Raw genomic sequence first — 21,288 nt, 5'->3', positions numbered from 1 at the left:
GGAGACCTTCTTCCTCTCTACAACTCCCTGAAGGGAGGTTGTAGCCAGGTGGGGGTTGGTCTCTTCTCCCAGGGAACCAGCACCAGAACAAGAGGACACAGTCTCAAGCTGTGCCAGGGGAGGTTTAGGCTGGATGTTAGGAAGAAGTTCTTCCCAGAAAGAGAGCTTGGCCATCGGAATGTGCTGCCCATGGAGGTGGTGGAGTCACCATCCCTGGAGGTGTTTAGGAAGAGCCTGGCTGAGGCACTTGGTGGCATGGTTTAGCTGATTAGATGGTGTTGGGTGATAGGTTGGACTCGATGCTCTTTGAGGTCTCTTCCAACCTTGGTGATACTGTGATACTGTGAAGGTGTCAGCTGCTAAGGGATGCATGGCTTCTACTTTTCATTTGCAAGATCTTTAGGGCAGGGTCAGCTGCAGCTTAGAGGCTTCCCTACCAAGTCTGCAGTAGAAAGGAGCAATGGTTTCAAACTAGAGAAGAGGAGATTTAGACTGGATGTTAGGAATGAGTTCTGCACCATGAGGGTGGTGGAACACTGGAACAGGTTGCCCAGGGAGGTGGTTGAGGCCCCATCCCTGGAGATATTCAAGGTGAGGCTCAACAGGGCTCTGGGAAACCTGATCTAGTTGGGGATATCCCAGCTGACTGCAGAGGGGGTTGGCGTGGATGAGCTTTGGAGGTCCCTTCCAACCCAGAGCATTCTCAAGTCACCAAATGTTAGAAGTCAGGTACTGGGAATGCTGTGTAACTGCTTGCCAGTAGTCCTGTGCAGATGACAAATTTCAGTCATCTTCCTCTTGTTTTCCTTTAAATTGTTTTTTAATTGATGTAATTGGGGAATGTAAGCAATTCCATATGTCACTGTATGTCTCCATGCATGTCTTCAGCCACACAGTTCTTCCAGACTGAGCAGTGGGTGGTCTCAGATTTATGCTTCCTTAGCTTTCAAGAGCTCATTCTTCTTTAGCATCTTTCACAACTGGTTTGGTTCCTCTTGCTTTCATTTGGAAGCAGTATGGGGTTTTTGGTCTCTTATAGAGGCTCTTTGGTTCTGTCAAAGCCTGTGAAAATTCAAGGTATCCACTGGTTATGAAGCTTAAGTATAGGAGATTTGTTATGCTGGAGCTCGGCAGCTTCTGTCACTTCCAGTTGAATCCCTTAACCCAGTTCCTTCACAGAGAGCTTGTGCAGTCAAATTTTCCATGTAGGTCAGTTTTGACAACTCCTTGTTGCCAGTAATGTCTCTGAAACTGCATTGCAGTGTGACTACAGCTTGAGCAGGAGACAAGGGAAGCTCTGGCAAGCCTGAGCTGCAGCTGCCAGTTGCGTACTTAGGATGCCATCCAAGCCTGAATGCTGCAGGTTGTCCCATTTCAGCTGCTGTTGGTACTAGACAGGGGTGGACCAGTGCTGGGGGGGGGGGTGGATTTTTTGTCTGTTGCAGTAGTGTTGAAGAGCAAGTGAAGAGAAGCTTCTGATTTCAGTTCCTTGCTTTCAGCAGGCTAGAAGTCTCTTTTTAAATGCTGACAGCCTTCATCCTTGGCCTGGTGTTTAATGAAGTAACACATCCTGTTCCAAATGGCTGCACTGAAGGCATGCTGGTGATGAGCAGTAAAGCCTACAGAGAATCATAGTGGTTTGGGCTGGAAGGGGCTTCCAAAGGCCATCTAGTCCAACCCCCTCTGTAGTAAGCAAGGGCTTCCTCCATCAGATGAGGCTCTCAAGGCCTTGTCAAACCAGGCCTTAAATTATCTCCAGGGATGGGGGCTCAACCACCTCCCTGGGCAACCTGTTCCAGTGTTCCACCACCCTTATGGTGCAGAGCTTGTTCCTACCATCCAATCTAAGCCTCCTCTTCTCTAATTTCAAACCATTGCATCTTATCCCATCACTCCAGACCTTTGGAAACAGTCCCTCTGCAGCCTTCTTGTAGCCCCCTTCAGGTTACAAGATCATTTTTGTGGCCCTCCTCTGGACCTGCTCCATCAGGTCCATGTCCTCCCTGTGTTGAGGGCTCCAGAGCTGGACACAGTACTCCAGGTGCAAAGTTGAAGTTCTTGCAAGATCTCCCATGACCATCCCAGGTGGAATTGTAGGTGTGTGGGAGCAGCTGTGTGGCACAGTGCTGCTCCCACCTCTCCTCCTGAAGATTTTCATTTGGATGCTGTTGTATGTTTGTGGAAATGCTGGTTCAAGTTTTGTAGAGCACTGAAGGCAGCAGCTAACCTTTACAAAAGCTTCTAAAATCAGAGTTAAAAACATCCTGTAGTCTCCCTTGTTGTGGTCACCACAGTACCCAGTCTGGAGACTTTCAAACCTCACCTGAATGCATTCCTGTGCAGACTGCTCTGGCAGGGGGGTTTGGACTCAATGATCTCTGGAGGTCTCTTCCAAGCCCTATGAGGAGAGGCTGAGGGAGCTGGAGTTGTTTAGCCTGGAGAAGAGGAGGATCAGAGGGAGACCTCATTGCTCTCTACAACTACCTGAAGGGAGGTTGGAGCCAGGTGGGGGTTGGTCTCTTCTCCCAGGCAAGCAGCAGCAGAACAAGAGGACACAGTCTCAAGCTGTGCCAGGGGAACCTTAGGCTGGAGGTGAGGAGAAAGTTCTTCCCAGAGAGAGTTGGTTGCCACTGGAATGTGCTGCCCAGATCATCAGTGAAGATGTTAAAGAGGATGGTGCCCAGCACTGATCCCTGGGGCACACCACTGGTGCCTGGCTGCCAGCTGGATGTGGCACCATTCACCACCACTCTCTGGGCTCAGCCCTCCAGCCAGTTCCTAACCCAGCAAAGAGTGCTGCAGTCCAAGCCAGGGGCTGACAGCTTAGCCAGCAGTTTGCTGTGGGGGACAGTGTCATTCCAGAAGTAGTCTTCACCCTGGGACACAGTGTTGGTGGCTTGTCTTAGGAGCTACAAGCCCCACTGACGTGAGTTACCTTCCCTCAGCCATCAGTTGCTGGCAGTTAATGCACCTTCTCAATCTGCAGTTCTCAGTCAAGAGATGGAGCTGTGGAGACTTTGGTCACCTTGGTGACAATATCTGAAGCATACTGCCTCGAGGAATTTATCTCAGGTCTTGAGTTTATGATGATGTGATAGCCAAAAGCATTGTCCATGCACTAGGTGGTTCCTAGGCAGTCTTGTAGTCCCACCTGGAGTTTGGGAAAGCACCTTGAAATTCTTGAGTGTGTTAGAGTCACAGAACATGGAGGGTTGGAAGGGACCTTGAAAGCTCATCCAGTCCAATCCCCCTGCCAGGGCAGGATCACCCAGGGCAGGTCACACAGAAACACATCCAGGTGGGTTTGGAATGTCTTCACAGAAGAAGGCTCCCAGCCTCTCTGGGCAGCCTGCTCCAGGGCTCTGTCACCCTCAGAGTGACAAAGTCTTTTCTTATGTTCACATGGAAGCATCTATGCTCCAGCTTGCACCTGCTGCTCCATCACTGGAGGCAACTCTGAGAAGTGATGCAGTTGATTGTAACAGGGCATGAGCATGAAATGCTGCAGGACTGGTAGACAGGCAAGTAGTTGTTAGTGAAAAACAGAAACTTCCCCTCTGCTCTGCTCTGGTGAGACCCCACCTGCAGCACTGTGTCCAGTTCTGGAGCCTCTATTCCAGGAAGGATCTGGAGGGGCTGGAAGGTGTCCAGAGAAGGGCCACGAGGATGAGCAGAGGGCTGGAGCTGCTCTGCTATGAGGACAGACTGAGGGAGTTGGGGCTGTTCAGTCTGGAGAAGAGAAGGCTCCCAGGAGACCTAATTGTGGCCTTCCAGTATCTGATGAGGGCTACAAGGAAGTTGGGGAGGGACTTTGGAGGGTGTCAGGGAATGATAGGACTGGGGGGGATGGAGCAAAACTAGCAATGGGTAGATTGAGATTGAGTGTTAGGAAGAAGTTGTTCCCCTTGAGGGTGGTGAGAGACTGGCACAGGTTGCCCAGGGAGGTGGTGGAAGCCTCCTGCCTGGAGGTTTTTGCAGCCAGGTTGGATGTGTCTGTGAGCAACCTGCTGTAGTGTGAGGTGTCCCTGGCCATGGCAGGGGGGTTGGAAGTGGCTGATCCTTGAGGTCCCTTCCAACCCTGATGATTCTGTGATTCTATTTCTACAAGAGTAATTTCTTTATTTGATGAAGAGGGAGGAAATCATTCAGAGAGTACTCTGAAAATGGTTGAGTTTTGGTTAGTGATCTGGATCATTTGGTGTGTCTAAGGAAGTCTTACCTGGGGGTCATAAACTTAAGAATCTAAGTTGTGCTTTTAACTTCTTGCCTCAGATTTTAGAAGACAAGATCCTAAAAGTGCAGTAGAGAAGTGCTCCTGGGTTGTCAGGGTGGTTTAGCAGCTGGAAGGTGCATTAGCAAGAGATGTAATACATGAATGAGGAAACAGCCATATCCAAGAGGAGCTGGCTGTAAAGCTGGAGGCTGGGCTGGACTGGACTGCTTGCCCACTTCTCTTGGAGGTATTTGAGTAAGAATGGTGGAGGCTGAAAAGTTGGGGGTGCTTGGAAAGCTGCCACATTCTCAACATGCCACAGCACCCAACAGTTAAAAAAGCAGCAGCATTAAGATTTAAGGATAACAATTCTCCTATTATTATGGGGAAGAGATACTTGCAGTTGCAATTTCTTTGTAGTGATGAAGTTACAAGGAGAGCTGATGGATAGAAATTGAACTGGAAGACCTCCCCCCTTGCAGCTTTGCTGAGGCTGAGGGAGCTGGGGTTGCTTAGCCTGGAGAAGAGGAAGCTCAGGGGTGACCTTATTGCTGTCTACAACTACCTGAAGGGAGGTTGTAGCCAGGTGAGGGTTGGTCTCTTCTCCCAGGCAAGCAGCACCAGAACAAGAGGACACAGTCTCAAGCTGTGCTAGGGGAGGTTCAGGCTGGAGGTGAGGAGAAATTTCTTCCCAGCAAGAGAGTTGTTTGCCACTGTAATGTGCTGCCCAGGGAGGTGGTGGAGTCCCCATCCCTGGAGGTGTTTAAGAAGAGCCTGGCTGAGGCACTTGGTGCCATGGTTTAGTTAGGCAGGAGGTGCTGGGTGATAGGTTGGACTTGATGACCTCTGAGGTCTTTCCCAACCTGCTCTGTTCTTTTCTGTTCTATTCTATACCTTCTCCATACTTACCTGCTTCAATATCATTCTAGAGTCTGTTTGCCATAGTTGGCAAACCATTCCAGTGGGTGTCACTGGTCTCATCTGAACTCCCCACACACACACTCCACAAATGAATTTGAGATATAAGCCACAAGTGTATTGGTTTGGGGTTTGTTGTGGTCTCCCTTCTCATGGTGCAGCTCCTCTGATCTGTGGAGAGAAAAAGGCAAGTGCTTCAGCAGTGCTTTGTTCCCTCTGATCTGTGGAGAGAAAAAGGCAAGTGCTTCAGCAGTGCTTTGTTCACAGGAGAGCAAATTTTGCTCTTCAAGGTTAATGGTAAGTGATGGGCCATCTACATAGAGATGCCAGTTGTTGTCAGGTAGCTCTTCCCCCAAGCTATAAGGAAAGCTCCAATGTTTGTGCAGTCATTTAGAAACAAAGAGAGTTGAGAAGAGTTGGACTTGCAGTTAGTCCTGTGAGGCCTGGCAGGATTTCTGTGTTGGGCAGGGCTGCCAGGAATATCCTAGGAAAAGTACAGGCTTATTTCTGCTGAGAAGAGTGTTTGAATGTGACTGTAGAGGACAAAGAGGATCACAGAATGGTTTGGGTTGGAAGGGACCTCCAAAGGTCATCTATCCAAACCCCCTTCAGGGAACAGCAGCATCTTCCACTAGATCAGGTTGTCCAGAGCCCTCTTGAGCCTGACCTTGAATATCTCCAAGGATGGGGCCTCAACTACCTACCTGGGCAACCTGTTCCACCACCCTCATGGTGCAGAACTTGTTCTTAACATCCCTTCTAAATCTCCTCTGTGGGCTTGTTTGCTCTAACACTGCTTCCCCTGTATCATAGAATCAATAAGGTTGGAAAAGACCTCAGAGATCATCAAGCCCAACCTATCACCCAACACCTCATGACTAACTAAACCATGGCTCCAAGTGCCACAGCCAGTCCCCTCTTGAACACCTCCAGGGACAGTGACTCCACCACCTCCCTGGGCAGCACATTCCAATGGCCAATCTCTCTTGCTGGGAAGAATTTTCTCTGTAGTTGGCAGAGAAATTCCTGTTTGGTTGCAGTGGAAGCAGGATGTCTCCCCATAGTACAATACCAAATGTTCCAGTTATGGTTCTTCCCTGCAGTTCCAGCCTAATAGCTTCATTTGATATTAAAGCCTTTTACTGCCATGGTAGGTGGTGGCTGCTACATGGTGCAAGGCCCAATTACATGCCAGGATTGGTGTATTGTTACAGACTCTTACATTTAATACCTCAACTACTGGCAGCAGTTCAGCAGTTTAAACTGTTATAATCTGCACTAGCTGATTAAAGTTAGCTTGGGAACTGGGTATCTAGGAGGCCAAGGGGCCTCTGAGAGCAAGGTGGTGCAGAAATATCCTTAGCATGCTTGTCTTTTAACTAACTTCAGCTCAAAACTGCCTTCCCATCCTTGCTACTGTAATGGTGGGAGGAAAAAAATCCCTCAGAGATGATCTGCTCCAACCTCCCCACCATGGGCAGGGACACCTCTCAATTAGACTCAGCTGCTCAAGGCCTCATCCAGCCTGGCCTTCAACACCCCTAGGGAGGAGGCAGCCACAGCCTCCCTGGGCAGCCTATTCCAGAGTCCCACCACCTGAAGAACTTCTTCCTGAGCTCCAGTCTAACCCTGCTCTCCCTCAGCTACAGCTTCAAACTATTCCCTCTTGGCCTGTGTCTAGGCATCCTTATGAAAAGCCCCTCTGCAGCCTTCCTGTAGCATCCCTTTAGCTATTGGAAGGCAGCTCTGAGGTCCTCCTGGAGTCTTCTGCAGGATGAAAGCTTCTTTACACTGATTCAGCAGTCCTGGAACCATTTGATACCAAGTGCCACAGCTGCAGGAACCATCTAGGGAGAGCTGCTGGTTTTCCACTGCATTCTGCCAGAGCTGAAAATCTCATTTCCCTGTGTTGAATTTCAGTGGCAACTTGACCAGCACTGAGATTCTCAGAAGTGCTTGTTGGGAGTGTTTGCAGGTTTCAATTCCATGGCATGGTAAGACCAAAAACAACCCTCAGAGAAAGCAGAGGAAGGAATGGCCATTTTTCTATGATACAGAAGTCTTCCTTCAGCTAGTGCACTAGGGAGCCCTCTGCAAGACTGTGGCCACCTGGAAAACTGATGCTTGTGGAAAGGATGTGAATTGTACACTGCCAAATAGGAACCCTCCTCTTGAGGAGGTGCAGCAGGGTGAGGGAAAAATCCTTCAGTTTAACTGGACAGAACTCTCAGATGGACAGGAAGCTTCCAAGTGGCTGCAGCTAAGAGGTTGGAGAGCTGTGCTTTTCCTCGAGTCATAGAATGGTTTGGGTTGGAAGGGACCTCCAAATGTCATCTAGGCCAACCTCCTCTGCAGTCAGCAGGGACATCCTCCACTAGATTTGGCTGTTCAAAGCCTTTTTGAGCCTCACCTTGAACATCTCCAGGGATGGGGCCTCAACTACCTCCCTGGGCAACTTGTTGCAGTGTTCCACCACCCTCATGGTGCAAAACTAGCATCAATCTCAAACTGTTCTTCTCCAGTTTGAAACCATTGCTCCTTTCTTTGGCAGACTTTGATAGAGAAGCCTCTCAGCTGCAGCTGAGCCTGCCCTAAAGATCTTGCCAATGCAGAGCAGAAGCCATGCATCCCTTAGCAGCTGACACCTTCAAACACCATTCAGAATGTTGTTCTGAAATGTCTACTGCATCCAGCCCCAGAAAAGGGCAAGCTCTGTAGTGGCAGGGATGAAATGCTTGTCCTGGGGCTCAGGTGTGGCTGTTGTTGGGGCTACTGTAACTTGAGTGCCTCCTTGTCTGCTGCAGCCCCTGGTGCTGGCTTTGGCAGCAGGGTTTAGCTCATCTGTGGGACGGGGTGGGGTGTGAAGGAGCAGGACTGCTGCCCAGGCCAGCTCGCTGGAGCTGTGACTGGAGCGTTCCCTGGGCTGCTAATCCGTTTAGAGCCCAGCTAATCAGATTGCTCTGCTGGGCGATGCGGGGACCTGGAGTCCCAGCGCTGTAACTGAGCTGCCCGAGGGGGGTGAGCTGCCTCGGGGGTGAAATTGACCCGGCTGGTGCAGTGGAGACAGGCTCCTGGCTGCTCAGCTTCCTAACTGCTTCCTGTTCTCTAGCTCTCCACTGCTTGCATTCCCCCAGGACATTCAACACAAGTCATACAATCACAGAATCATAGAATCAATAAGGTTGGAAAAGACCTCAGAGATCAACTCCAACCTACCACCCAACACCTCAGGACTAACTAAACCATGGCTCCAAGTGCCACATCCAGTCCTTTTTTTAACACCTCCAGTGATGGTGACTCCACCACCTCCCTGGGCAGCACATTCCAGTGGCAAATCTCTCTTTCTGGGAAGAACTTTCTCCTCACCTCCAGCCTAAACTTCCCCTGGCTCAGCTTGAGACTGTGTCCTCTTGTTCTGGTGCTGCTTGCCTGGGAGAAGAGACCAACCCCCACCTGGCTACAACCTCCCTTCAGGGAGCTGTAGAGAGCAATAAGGTCTGCCCTGAGCCTCCTCTTCTCCAGGCTAAACAACCCCAGCTCCCTCAGCCTCTCCTCACAGGGCTGTGCTCCAGACCCCTCCCCAGCTTTGTTGCCCTTCTCTGGACATGTTCCAGCAACTCAACGTCTCTCCTAAACTGAGAGGCCCACATTGAGAGCAGCCCTGCAGAAAAAGACCCTCAGCCTCTAAATTAACCAGGTTGGAAGAGACCTCCAAGATCATCAAGTCCAACCAATCACCTAACCCTATCTAACCAAGCAGACCATGGCACTAAGTGCCAAGATAAGCTTTGAAGCTTTCTGCGTTTCATCTCCAGATGAAGCATTACTTGTTGGGGGCAGAGGGATTGGGAGGTTAGGTTTTGTCTTTTCCAAGTGTGAGGGCAGGGCAGCTCACTCTTTTCCCTCAGTGAGAATACATCACTAGCACTTGGCACCCAAAGGCATGAGCTTAAGAGCAAATTTCAGTGTGGCAGCCTCTGTTTAAGGTCAGCTTGCTGACAGCACTGCATAGGAAGGCGGAAAGCATGATTTTCCTATCCTGGTTTTCCTTTGTTGTCCTCCCAGTGTGAATTGTTGCACTGAAGTAGTTTCTCTACAGCAGAAAGCTGCACAAAAAGACCTCTCTTTTTAAACACTAAAAAGGAGCTGGTCTGAAATCCTTGCTCCTGCCTCTGCAGAGCTGTGGAAGGTGGGTGGGGGCCTGATCTTCGCTGTGGGAATTAATGGTAACTGCATTTGCTTGGATTGTCATGGCAATAGTGGCTCCAGATACTTTAGCAAGTCTGAATTGCTGTTGGTTGTGAACAAGTTAGCAACAAAGACCCTAAACCAAATCAAATTAAGTTCCCCCCTCCCTGGCACAAAACCAACTACATCCCCAGGCAAGCCACACAGTTCTGGAACTTCTTTTTTGCTCTTGTGGCTTTGGTAGCTAGACCAAAATAATCTCAGTCTTCTTTTAGTGTAACTTTTTTATTCAGGCAAGAAGCCCCTCAAATAAAGGAGATAACTTAGCCTGCTTTGGCATTATGAGGGGAAATACAGAATTAACCAGGTTGGGAAAGACCTTCAAGACCACCCAACACCATCTCATCAACTAAACCATGGCACCAAGTGCCTCAGCCAGGGATGGTGACTCCACCACCTCCCTGGGCAGCACATTCCAATGGTGAATTACTCTTTCTGGGAAGAATTTCCTCCTCACCTTCAGCCTAAACTTCTCTTGGCACAGCTTGAGACTGTGTCCTCTTGTTCTGGTGTTGGTTGCCTGGGAGAAGAGACCAACCCCCACCTGGCTACAACCTCCCTTCTGGGAGTTGTAGACAGCAAGAAGGTCTCCCCTGAGCCTCCTCTTCTCCAGGCTAAGCAACCCCAGCTCCCTCAGCCTCTCCTCACAGGACTGTGCTCCAGACCCCTTCCCAGCTTTGTAACCCTTCTCTGGACACCTTCCAGCAACTCAACATCTCTCCTAAACTGAGGAGCCCAGATTGAGAGCAGCCCTGCCAAAAAGGACTTGGGGATGCTGGTGGATGGGATGCTGGACGTGTGCTAACTGTGAGAGCTTGCAGCCCAGATGCCTTCTCGTGCTAAGCAACCCCAGCTCCCTCAGCCTCTCACAGGGCTGTGCCCCAAACCCCTCACCAGGAAGAGAGCTTGTTCATGGAATGTGATGTGTAATGCCATGTTTGTTGTTGTAATGGGAGTGCAGAATGCAGTCAGTACTTCAGTGTGATTAGAGAAATGCCTGTCTGCAGCACTCAGCAGTGACAGCTGGATTTGCAGGCTCTGAAACTGCAGAAGGTGGTAGGTTCTCAAGGCCTCAGTGTGCACTGCCTCTTTTCAGGTGTTCTGTTTCAGGATGATTTGAGATGCAGCTCTAAATGTTTATACTCCTGTGATGCTCTCTTGGTTTTACTGAAACTGTTCTGTTTTCTTCTAGGTGAATCTGGACTGGGAAAATCAACATTAATCAACTCATTATTCCTAACAGAATTGTATTCCCCAGAGTATCCAGGTCCTTCTCACAGAATTAAAAAGACTGTACAGGTATGTTTGGGTTGAGAAAACCTGCAGCTTTCACCATGTAGCTTGCAATTCAGTCATGTGAGGTGATTCAGTTAGCATGTGAGCACCTGTAGATAAACTTAACCATGATAGGAGCCACTAAGAGCTCTTCAGTGTGCCTCTCAATGTACCTTAGCTATGCAGACCTTCCAGGTTCTGAAACTTGTAGCTTGTAGAAATGTGGCTGCCCCAAACTGGTTTGTGTGCTCCTCCTACTGCAGAAACTCGTATGGGTGCAGTCCTGTTTGCAAGTGGAATGGTTTAGTACCAATTAAAACACTGAGTGTGTCTGTAAAAACAGGGGAGTGCACACTAAAGCCTCTGACTGTTTAAGGCAGGCTTTTGGAAACTGAGTCTTAAGGCATTTGACTGAAGTATAATGACCTGAAGTATAAAGATGTGCACAAGTCTTCTGCAGCCTGTGTCCCTTGTAATTTGAGCTGTTCTGAGTTAGCTGTTTAGTCATAATTTTACCTATTATGAGTTACTAGTCTGAAACATTTCAGGGACTAGGGTGAATCTGGCTGACTTTAAGCATTAGACTCACCTGGAGTTCTGCATCCATCTCTGGAGCCCTCAACACAGGAAGGACATGGACCTGATGGAGCCGATCCAGAGGAGGGCCACAAAAATGATCAGGGGGTTGGAGCAGCTCTGCTCTGAGGCCAGGCTGAGGGAGCTGGGGGTGTTCAGTCTGGAGAAGAGAAGGCTTTGGGGAGACCTAATAGCAGCCTGCCAGTACCTGAAGGGGGCCTGCATGAAGGATGGAGAGAGACTGTTTACAGGGGTCTGCAGTGATAGGACAAGGGACAGTGATTTGAAATTAGAGAAGAGCAGATTCAGACTGGGTGTTTAAAAACAGGTTCTTTACCATGAGAGTGGTAGAACACTGGAGCAGATTGCCCAGGGAGATAGTTGAGGCCCCATCCCTGAGGTATTCAAGGTGAGGCTGGACAGGGCTCTGGGCAACCTGATCTACTTAAGGATGTCCCTCCTGGCTGTAGAAGGGTTGGACTGGATGACCTTTGGAGGTCTCTTCCAACTCAAACTATTCTATTATGCTGTGATATGTTTGAAATAGGAAGGTTGCATTTCTGTACCTGTTGCAAAGAGATGTTAGGTGGGATGGAAATGGTCTGCAAAGAGTTAAACACTGCCCCAATACACTTGCTAATGAAATAATCACTGAGTATTAGAACACTAAGCAGAAGGGTGATTAGTTGTAAGGGAGACAGTGTGTGGTTTCATCACTGTCCATTACAGAGTTTTAGTGGAAGTTAAAGCAATTCAGGTTATGTTCTTTGAGTTACAGCTCCAGTAGCTTTACCAGGGGGTTGGAGACCCTGTCAGCAGAAAATGTATTTCTGTGTTTTTATAAATAGAACCAATGTACCCACTAACATAAAAACACTGCAAGGCATCTTCCCAAGACAACTCAGTTCCACCCTGGCCAAAGGTGGATTAGTGTAAGAAAAAACAAATGCTATGTGTGTAGCTTCTGGAATCTTGAGTATCTGTGGCAAGATAAGATGATCCATTCATCCTGTGAGTGCCTCAGACAAGAGAGCTTGGTCCTGGTCCTGTGAGTGCCTCACAAGAGAGAGCTTGGTCCTGGTCCTGTGAGTGCCTCACAAGAGAGAGCTTGGTCCTGGTCCTGGTCCTGTGAGTGCCTCACAAGAGAGAGCTTGGTCCTGGTCCTGTGAGTGCCTCACAAGAGAGAGCTTGGTCCTGGTCCTGTGAGTGCCTCACAAGAGAGAGCTTGGTCCTGGTCCTGTGAGTGCCTCACAAGAGAGAGCTTGGTCCTGGTCCTGTGAGTGCCTCACAAGAGAGAGCTTGGTCCTGGTCCTGTGAGTGCCTCACAAGAGAGAGCTTGGTCCTGGTCCTGTGAGTGCCTCACAAGAGAGAGCTTGGTCCTGGTCCTGTGAGTGCCTCACAAGAGAGAGCTTGGTCCTGGTCCTGTGAGTGCCTCACAAGAGAGAGCTTGGTCCTGGTCCTGTGAGTGCCTCACAAGAGAGAGCTTGGTCCTGGTCCTGTGAGTGCCTCACAAGAGAGAGCTTGGTCCTGGTCCTGTGAGTGCCTCACAAGAGAGAGCTTGGTCCTGGTCCTGTGAGTGCCTCACAGGAGAGAGCTTGGTCCTGGTCCTGTGAGTGCCTCACAGGAGAGAGCTTGGTCCTGGTCCTGTGAGTGCCTCACAGGAGAGAGCTTGGTCCTGGTCCTGTGAGTGCCTCACAAGAGACAGCTTGGTCCTGGTCCTGTGAGTGCCTCACAAGAGACAGCTTGGTCCTGGTCCTGTGAGTGCCTCACAAGAGACAGCTTGGTCCTGGTCCTGTGAGTGCCTCACAAGAGAGAGCTTGGTCCTGGTCCTGTGAGTGCCTCACAAGAGAGAGCTTGGTCCTGGTCCTGTGAGTGCCTCACAAGAGAGAGCTTGGTCCTGGTCCTGTGAGTGCCTCACAAGAGAGAGCTTGGTCCTGGTCCTGTGAGTGCCTCACAAGAGAGAGCTTGGTCCTGGTCCTGTGAGTGCCTCACAAGAGAGAGCTTGGTCCTGGTCCTGTGAGTGCCTCACAGGAGAGAGCTTGGTCCTGGTCCTGTGAGTGCCTCACAGGAGAGAGCTTGGTCCTGGTCCTGTGAGTGCCTCACAGGAGAGAGCTTGGTCCTGGTCCTGTGAGTGCCTCAGAAGAGAGAGCTTGATGCTGGTCCTGTGAGTGCCTCACAGGAGAGAGCTTGGTCCTGGTCCTGTGAGTGCCTCAGAAGAGGCAGTTTGGTCCTGGTCCTGTGAGTGCTTCAGTGAGAGTTTGATTTTTATTAACTCACTGGTTGAAAAAAACCTCTAAATGAAGTAAAACTTAATTTGTTTTTATTCAAATTATATCAGTTTGGGGATTTTATAAGGCAGGGAAAGGTTAAAAAACAAGTTAGGGGGAGATGATGCAGTTAGGCCCTGGCTGCAAAGCCATTGCAGTGTGTGGGCTAAAGCCTGAGTGTGGCCAAGAGCTAGCCAAAACTGTTTTCAGTAGCAAGTTGGGGTCTGTCATGACTTAGCAAATAATAGCTTTGGTTCAGGATCTATTACTTTATCTAATTGGCTTTTGTTTGTTTGTTTCAGTATGCTTGTGGCACAACACTGCTTTGTTTTCAGTTCCAGGTTGTGATGAATGAAAAATCAGCAAGTGTGGCATTTAAAGAAGGAAACAAACTGCCTTATTTCAGTGGTTTTGTCTAAGGGAGGATGAAATTGTTTCCCCCCTCTGAAAACTCTGTGTGCTAGCAGCTGTGTGAATGATGTGGAGGTGTTTCTGCTGCTGCTGCTGGGATTTGTAGACCTTGGCATTCTCAACTTAGGGTGTTGTAGGGTAGAGATGAGCCACAGTACCAGAGCATCATAAAAGCTTGGGAGTAATAATTGCCTGCCGTTGTGTTGGGACTAATTTATTGATCAGGAATTGCATATGAGAGTCTCACAAAGCGGTTGTTTGGGCTTGAAAACAGTTACACTTTGAAGTTGTTTTGTGAGGCAATTAATAAATGGCAGAGGAAAGGAAAGCCTGTTTCACAGAATCAACCAGGTTGGAAAAGACCTCAGAGATCACCAAGTCAAACCCATCCACAAAGCCAGGGAGGAGTTTGGAGCACAGCCCTGTGAGGAGAGGCTGAGGGAGCTGGGGTTGCTTAGCCTGGAGAAGAGGAGGCTCAGGGGAGACCTCCTTGCTCTCTACAACGACCTGAAGGGAGATTGTAGCCAGGTGGGGGTTGGTCTCTTCTCCCAGGCAAGCAGCACCAGAACAAGAGGACTGTGGTGGTTTAAGCCTTAACTGGGAGTTAAGAGTTCAGATGGGGGCAAGGCTGAGAATCTCTCCTCTGCTCCCCCCTCCTCCCTCCCAACAAAGAGGGGAAAAAAAAGGAAAGGAGCAAATCCACCAAGCAGTGATTTGGAGTTGGCTTGGAAGTAGAGAGGTAAAGAGCTGTCTTTAAACAATATCTGTATATCTCTGTAACAATAACAGGTAAGGTTCACAAGGGCAAGGAACAAGGATGGATGGGAAGGGGACAAAGAAGAATACAAACCCAGTCTCTCTCTCTGAAGAGGCACAGAGGCAGTAGGGAGAAGGATCAGGCCCAACCACATGGCAGAGGAGCAGGGAGGCAGCCGCAGTAGCTCTCATCCAGGAGAGGCAGGATCCAAAAAGAACTAATAGCTGCAATGTCCTGCTTTTTATACCCTAGCTGGGCAGGGAGGGGGCAGTGGAACAGACTCAGCTTCCCAGGGGGAAAACGCCCTGCAGGGAGGGCAAAGCACCCTCAAGCCCTCCACCCTGCTTTGTTTCTTTTCAGAATGGGCCTTAACCCACGACAAGGACACAGTCTCAAGCTGTGCCAGGGGAGGTTCAGGCTGGATGATAAGAAGTTCTTCACAGAGAGATTGGCCACTGGAATGTGCTGCCCAGGGCGGTGGTGGAGTCACCATCACTGGAGGTGTTTAAAAAGAGACTGGATGGGGTGCTTGGTGCCATGGTTTAGTTGATGAGATGGTGTTGGGTAACAGGTTGGACTTGATGATCTCTGAGGTCTTTTCCAACCTGGTTTACTCTATTCTGTTCTGTTCTATTCCATCACCCCAATACCTAACACCACCTGATAACTGAACCATGGCTCCAAGTGCCACATCCAGTCCTTTTTTGAACACCTCCAGGGACAGTGACTCCACCACCTCCCTGGGCAGCACATTCCAGTGGCCAATTACTCTTCCTGGGAAGAATTTTCTCCTCACCTCGAGCTTAAAGGATTTGGCTATCTTAAACGGAGTGTGGAAAAGGTTCGTTTAATCCATTTGAAGCAGTCAGGCTGTAACAAGCATCAGGCCTTGAATGCTGTGTAGCAACTGCCAAGGAGAGCTGTGTGACCCAGTTGCCTGGAGTGCATGGGAAAAGGGCTGTTTGGAAGAGACTTTTCATGAAAAGCTTCAAATTCCAAGGATTGAACTAATGTTTTCTATGAATCCCTTGGGAATCCTTGTAAATTAGATGATAGGATGCAGTTGGATGTTAAGCTATGAATGACACTGGTTTACAGTGGTTTTTCTGGATTCTTTCCAGATGTTGCTGCTTTTTGTGCCTTTGACCATGTATGGAGAGATCCATTTAGGTTAGAAAAATGCAGCTTTGCTCCAAGCTCTATGGCAGGTTCTTCATCTGCAGTCTCTTAGCAGCAGTGAGAGAGCTGGGGTTGCTTAGCCTAGGGAAGAGGAGGCTCAGAGAAGACCTCATTGCTGTCTACAGCTACCTGAAGGGAGGTTGTAGCCAGGTGGGGCTTGGTCTCTTCTCCCAGGCAAGCAGCACCAGAACAAGAGGACACAGTCTCAAGCTATTACAGGGGTGGTTTAGGCTGGCTGTTAGGAAGAAATGCTTCCCAGCAAGAGAGATTGGCCATTGGAATGTGCTGCCCAGGGAGGTGGTGGAGGCAACCATCACTGGAGGTGTTTAAGAAGAGCCTGATGTTTGAAAACCCTGCTCTGATAGCAAGACACCTACATGCATTTGTGCAAAGTGAGGATCAGTTTAAATCCTCAGCACCCAGTAAGATACTGGCACTGTCTGCAGATGTCCTTAGTGCAGCTCATTTGCAGGTTCAGATTGGCTGTTAGGAAGAAGTTCTTCCCCATGAGGGTGGTGAGAGACTGGCACAGGTTGCCCAGGGAGGTGGTGGCAGCCTCATTCCTGGAGGTTTTTGCAGCCAGGCTGGCTGTGGCTGTGAGCAAGCTGCTGTAGTGTGAGGTGTCCCTGGCCATGGCAGGGGGTTGGAACTGGCTGATTCTTGAGGTCCCTTCCAACCCTGACAATTCTGTGGTTTGTCAGAGAGGTGACTTCTCAAAGCAGCCACACTTTGATTTTTGCTTTTTTACAGGCCTGCAGGATCAGGAAAAGCATTTGCCATGGCATTTCTGAGGATCTCCTGAGCTTCCTTTTCCTTTGTTATAAACACATGTTCAGGCTGATGTGTCATTAAGTGTTTCTGTTGTAAAAGCCTTCTGCTCGGAGTTCTTAATAATTTAATGGCTCTTGCTGGGAATTTTGGTGTTGGAGAATAAATCTGATACCCTGCAGTGCTTGGCAAGAGTGGAGCTCTCAACATTGTCATCTCCAGTGTTTTGAAAGTCTCACAGCTTTCTCATACTTGAAGAGAGCTTGGTTATAGGAGAGCTCTGTGGCTCCAGCATGAAAGATAGCTAAAGGAATGCAAGGAATCAGAAGCTAATCTCCTGTTTACTAAAGCCTGCAAGTAGTAAACTCTTGGCTGAGTTGACTGTGTGGCTGGGGGTTACTGTCCCCAGTTCTGGCATCAATTAATTGCGTGCAATACAGTTTCTCCATCGAGCTCTTGACAGGGGAAAACACATTCAGCACAATTAGGACAGGCTTGGGAAGCACTGCACGTGCTTCTACCTTCTGACAGCTCCAGACTGGCCACCTGTGGAAGGATAGGAGCTCTACAGGGTAACTTCAGCTTGGGGTTGTCTCTACCTAGAGGGTGTGGGTTGTGGTTTAGGATTTGTTTTATATCTTCCTATCCTTGCAATAAGGCCAACTCCAAGTAGGAGTTTGAACTAAGTGGCCTTAAAGTCCACCCAACCTGGATTCACAGTATCACCAAGGTTGGAAGAGACCTCAAAGATCATCAAGTCCAACCTGTCACCTCAGACCTCATGACTAGACCATGGCACCAAGTGCCATGTCCAGTCCCTCTTGAACACCTCCAGGGATGGTGATGCCTCCCTGGGCACCACATTCCGATGGCAAACAACTCTCTCAGTGAAGACCTTTCTCCTCACCTCCAGCCTAAACTTCCCCTGGCTCAGCTTGAGAGTCCTCTTGTTCTGGTGCTGGTTGCTAGAGAGAAGAGACCAACCCCTTCCTGGCTACAGCCACCCTTCAGGTAGTTTTAGAGAGCAAGAAGGTCTCCCTTGAGCCTCCTCTTTCTCCAGGCTAAGCAACCCCAGCTCCCTCAGCCTCTCCTCAGGCTGTTCCAAGCCCCTCTCCAGCTTTGTTGCCCTTCTCTGGACACATTCCAGTGTTTCAATGTCCTTCTTAAACTGAGAGGCCCAGAACTGGACACAGTACTCAAGGTGTGGCCTAACCAGTGCAGAGTACAGGGGCACAATGACCTCCCTGCTCCTGCTGGCCACACTATTCCTGATGCAGGCCAGGATGCCATTGGCCCTCTTGGCCACCTGGGCACACTGCTGGCTCATGTTTAGGCAGCTGTCAATCAGCCCCCCCCAGGTCTCTCTCCATTTGGCTGCTCTCCACCCACTCTGACCCCAGCCTGTAGCACTGCATGGGGCTGCCATGGCCAAAATGCAGAACCTGGCACTTGGACTTGTTGAATGCCATCCTGTTTGACTCTGCCCATCTGTGTAGTCAGTTGAGGTCCCTCTGCAGAGCCTTTCTACCCTCTAACTGACCAACATCTGCTCCCAACTTGGTGTCATCTGCAAACTTGCTGATGACTGACTCAATCCCCTCATCCAGATCATCAATGAAGATGTTAAAGAGCACAGGGCCCAGCACTGATCCCTGGGGCACACCACTGGTGCCTGGCTGCCAGCTGGCTGTGGCACCATTCACCACCACTCTCTGGGCTCGGCCCTCCAGCCAGTTCCTAACCCAGCTCAGAGTGTTGCTGTCCAAGCCACGAGCTGACAGCTTAGCCAGCAGTTTGCTGTGGGGGACAGTGTCAAAGGCCTTGCTGAAGTCCAGGTAGACCACATCCACAGGCCTCCCCACGTCCACCAGGCAGTCATCCTGGCATAGAAGGAGATCAGTTTGGAGAGGCAGGACCTTCCTAAATCCATGTTGGCTGGACCTGAGGTAGCTCAGTGTAGGGGACTTCTGTTCTGTGAAGCTGCCTTACTGATCTATCTTTGTCTTGGTGGGTGAGGAAGCAGATAATGCTGACTGCATGCTGCAGACAGCCATAGTCTGCCTCCTGAGTTTGTTTTTTTTGAGACCTAGCAGTGAAAGGGATTGACCTGGCTTAGATGGGATCCCTACTGATGCTTACTCTGGGGTTAAATATGAAGCTTCATTTGCAGCTAGTTGCTGTGTTCTGTGTGTTGTGTTCTGAATTAGAATCAGGGCTGTGCTTGTGCAAGAGAGATTGGGTTTGACTTTCTGCAGAGTGTTAACTCCTCTTGCAGGCTGATGTTGCATCACATAACCAGGCATTGCAAAGCCTTTACAGCAGTGCTGGGTGTGGCTCTGGGGCTGTCCCATCTCTGTGAATGGGGCTGTGCGAGTGTTTAGGCAGCACTGATGTGACCTCAAACCTTTGAGTTGTCAGGAGACCACTTTGATAGGGTTCATCATACAAGTTTGGGCTTTCTCTAAGAGTTCATCATTGAATGTTCCTGCATTGTTCACCTGGCTAAAGGTAACTGTCTTGTCTCTCCCTAGCTAGGGTTCAGGAGCCTTAAGCAGTGTTCAGCAATGAGCAGCAGGGTGGCACTGGCGTCTGCCAGCTCATGAATAAGTGGCTCAAGTGGTTGATTGCTTGAATCCATGTCTAGAAAACTGATAATATAATAGAAATGGTCTTAATAGTGAGGGGGAAGGGGCAAGGGGGAAGGGCAATTGGAAGGAGCCAGCACAGTGAGTTTGTAATTTCACACACACAGAATCAACCAGGTTGAGACCTCCCAAGATCATCCAGTCCAGCCCATCATCCAACCCTATCTAATCAACAGTGACTCCACCACCTCCCTGGGCAGCACATTCCAATGGCCAGTTGCTCTTTCTGGAAGAACTTTCTTCCTCACCTCCAGCCTAAACCTCCCCTGGAACAGCTTGAGACTGTGTCCTCTTGTTCTGGTGCTAGTTGCCTGGGAGAAGAGACCAACCCCCACCTGGCTGCACTGCCCCTTCAGGTAGCTGTAGTCAGCAATACTTACTGTTGTTGAGCAGACTGATACAACAGTGGTGTACAGCACTTCCTCAGGCAGATAGAGCTGATGCTGCATTATCAATAATGACTGAGAAGTCAGTAGAAAGAGGAGGTCATCAACTCTTTGCTGTTTACCCTAAGTTTTCTGTGTCATGATATGCTTAATCTGCTTGGCTGGCTTACTGCAAGCTGGCTGAGCTGAGCTGCAGATGGGTGGTCACCACTCCAGGCATGCCTTCCCACACCCAGGTCTTGCATCATGCCTTCTGCTGGTGCAGCTGCCTTCTGAGCCAGGTTTCTATCAGTGGCTTGAGCTAACAGGAACCAATCCATTATGGTCACATGAGGTCTAGCTCAGCAGATTGCAGCCAGGTTGGTTTGCTTTCCAATATCACTCTGCTCGCAACAGGAAGCCATCACGTTCTGTGGTCCCTTTGCCAAGCATTATACTAGCTGAAGAAGAAATGCAGTCTTAAAAATGCATTTAAAGGGCTAAAAAATATGGAGTCTAAGGTAGCTGGGGGGAGGATTAGTTTTGAAAAGTGTTATTTTCATTGATGTGACCAAAGTTCACAATTCCATGAAGTGTGATGCCTGAGAGAGAGCAGGGTTAGACTGGATCTCAGGAGGAAGTTCTTCGGTACAAGGGTGGTGGCAGTCTGCAGTGGGCTGCCCAGGGAGGCTGGGGCTGCCTCCTCCCTGAGGGTGTTCAGGGTCAGGCTGGATAAGGCCTCGAGCAGCCAGAGGTGTCCCTGCCCATGGAGGGGAGGTTGGAGGAGATGATCTGTCAGATTCCTTCCAACCTAAGGCATTCTATGATTTGGTCCCAGCATTAGTATTGTTGGTTAGGGTTGTTCCTGTTCCAGCAGGAGTTAAAATAACAAAATATGATAAAAGATGGAAGCACATTAAAATAACAAAACCTATTCAAACGATAACATCTCTTAAAATACTAAACCAATGAAATCCTTTAAAAGCATATATACTTACATGTGTTCTTTCAATCACTGATTGTTGCTTAAACTATGACCCTCTAAAAACCATACAACTGTTAGGGTTGGAAGGTGCTCAAGAGGGGATTGGAGCCACGGTCTAGTGGTCATGAGGTCTTGGGTGTCAGGTTGGACTTCATGATCTTTGAGCTCTTTTCCAACCTTGATGATTCTATGAACTCAAGGATCAGCCAGTTCCAAACCCCTGCTATGGGCAGGGACACAGTATCACAGTATCACTAAGGTTGGAAGAGACCTCAAAGATCATCAAGTCCAACCTGTCACCACAGACCTCATGACTAGACCATGGCACCAAGTGCCACATCCAGTCCCCTCTTGAACACCTCCAGGGACGGTGACTCCACCACCTCCCTGGGCAGCACATTCCAATGGCCAACAACTCTCTCAGTGAAGAACTTTCTCCTCACCTCCAGCCTAAACTTCCCCTGGTGCAGCTTGAGACTGTGTCCCCTTGTTCTGGTGCTGGTTGCCTGGGAGAAGAGACCAACCCCTTCCTGGCTACAACCACCTTTCAGGTAGCTGGAGAGGGCAATGAGGGCTCCCCTAAGCCTCCTCTTCTCCAGGCTAAACAATCCCAGCTCCCTCAGCCTCTCCTCACAGGGCTTGTGCTCAAGGCCTCTCCCTAGCCTTGTTGCCCTTCTCTGG

General features: G+C 49.5%; 1 protein-coding gene across 2 annotated transcripts in view; it reads left to right on the top strand.

The window, feature by feature from the left end:
* SEPTIN7 (septin 7) overlaps nt 1–21,288 on the top strand; it is an 88,222-nt gene that overhangs the window by 28,390 nt on the left and 38,544 nt on the right. For both annotated transcript variants that reach the window (XM_068152765.1, XM_068152764.1), the window contains exon 2: nt 10,572–10,678. In XM_068152765.1, the coding sequence (XP_068008866.1) occupies nt 10,572–10,678 (107 nt within the window). The remainder of the gene's footprint in view (nt 1–10,571; nt 10,679–21,288) is intronic.

The sequence above is a fragment of the Melanerpes formicivorus genome, unplaced genomic scaffold (genome assembly GCF_026170545.1).
Source record: "Melanerpes formicivorus ecotype bairdi unplaced genomic scaffold, bMelFor1.0.p_v2 SCAF_24, whole genome shotgun sequence".
NCBI classification, from domain to species: Eukaryota; Metazoa; Chordata; class Aves; order Piciformes; family Picidae; genus Melanerpes; species Melanerpes formicivorus.
Note: the sequence above shows the minus strand (reverse complement) of the source record. Positions and strands in the feature narration are given on the sequence as shown.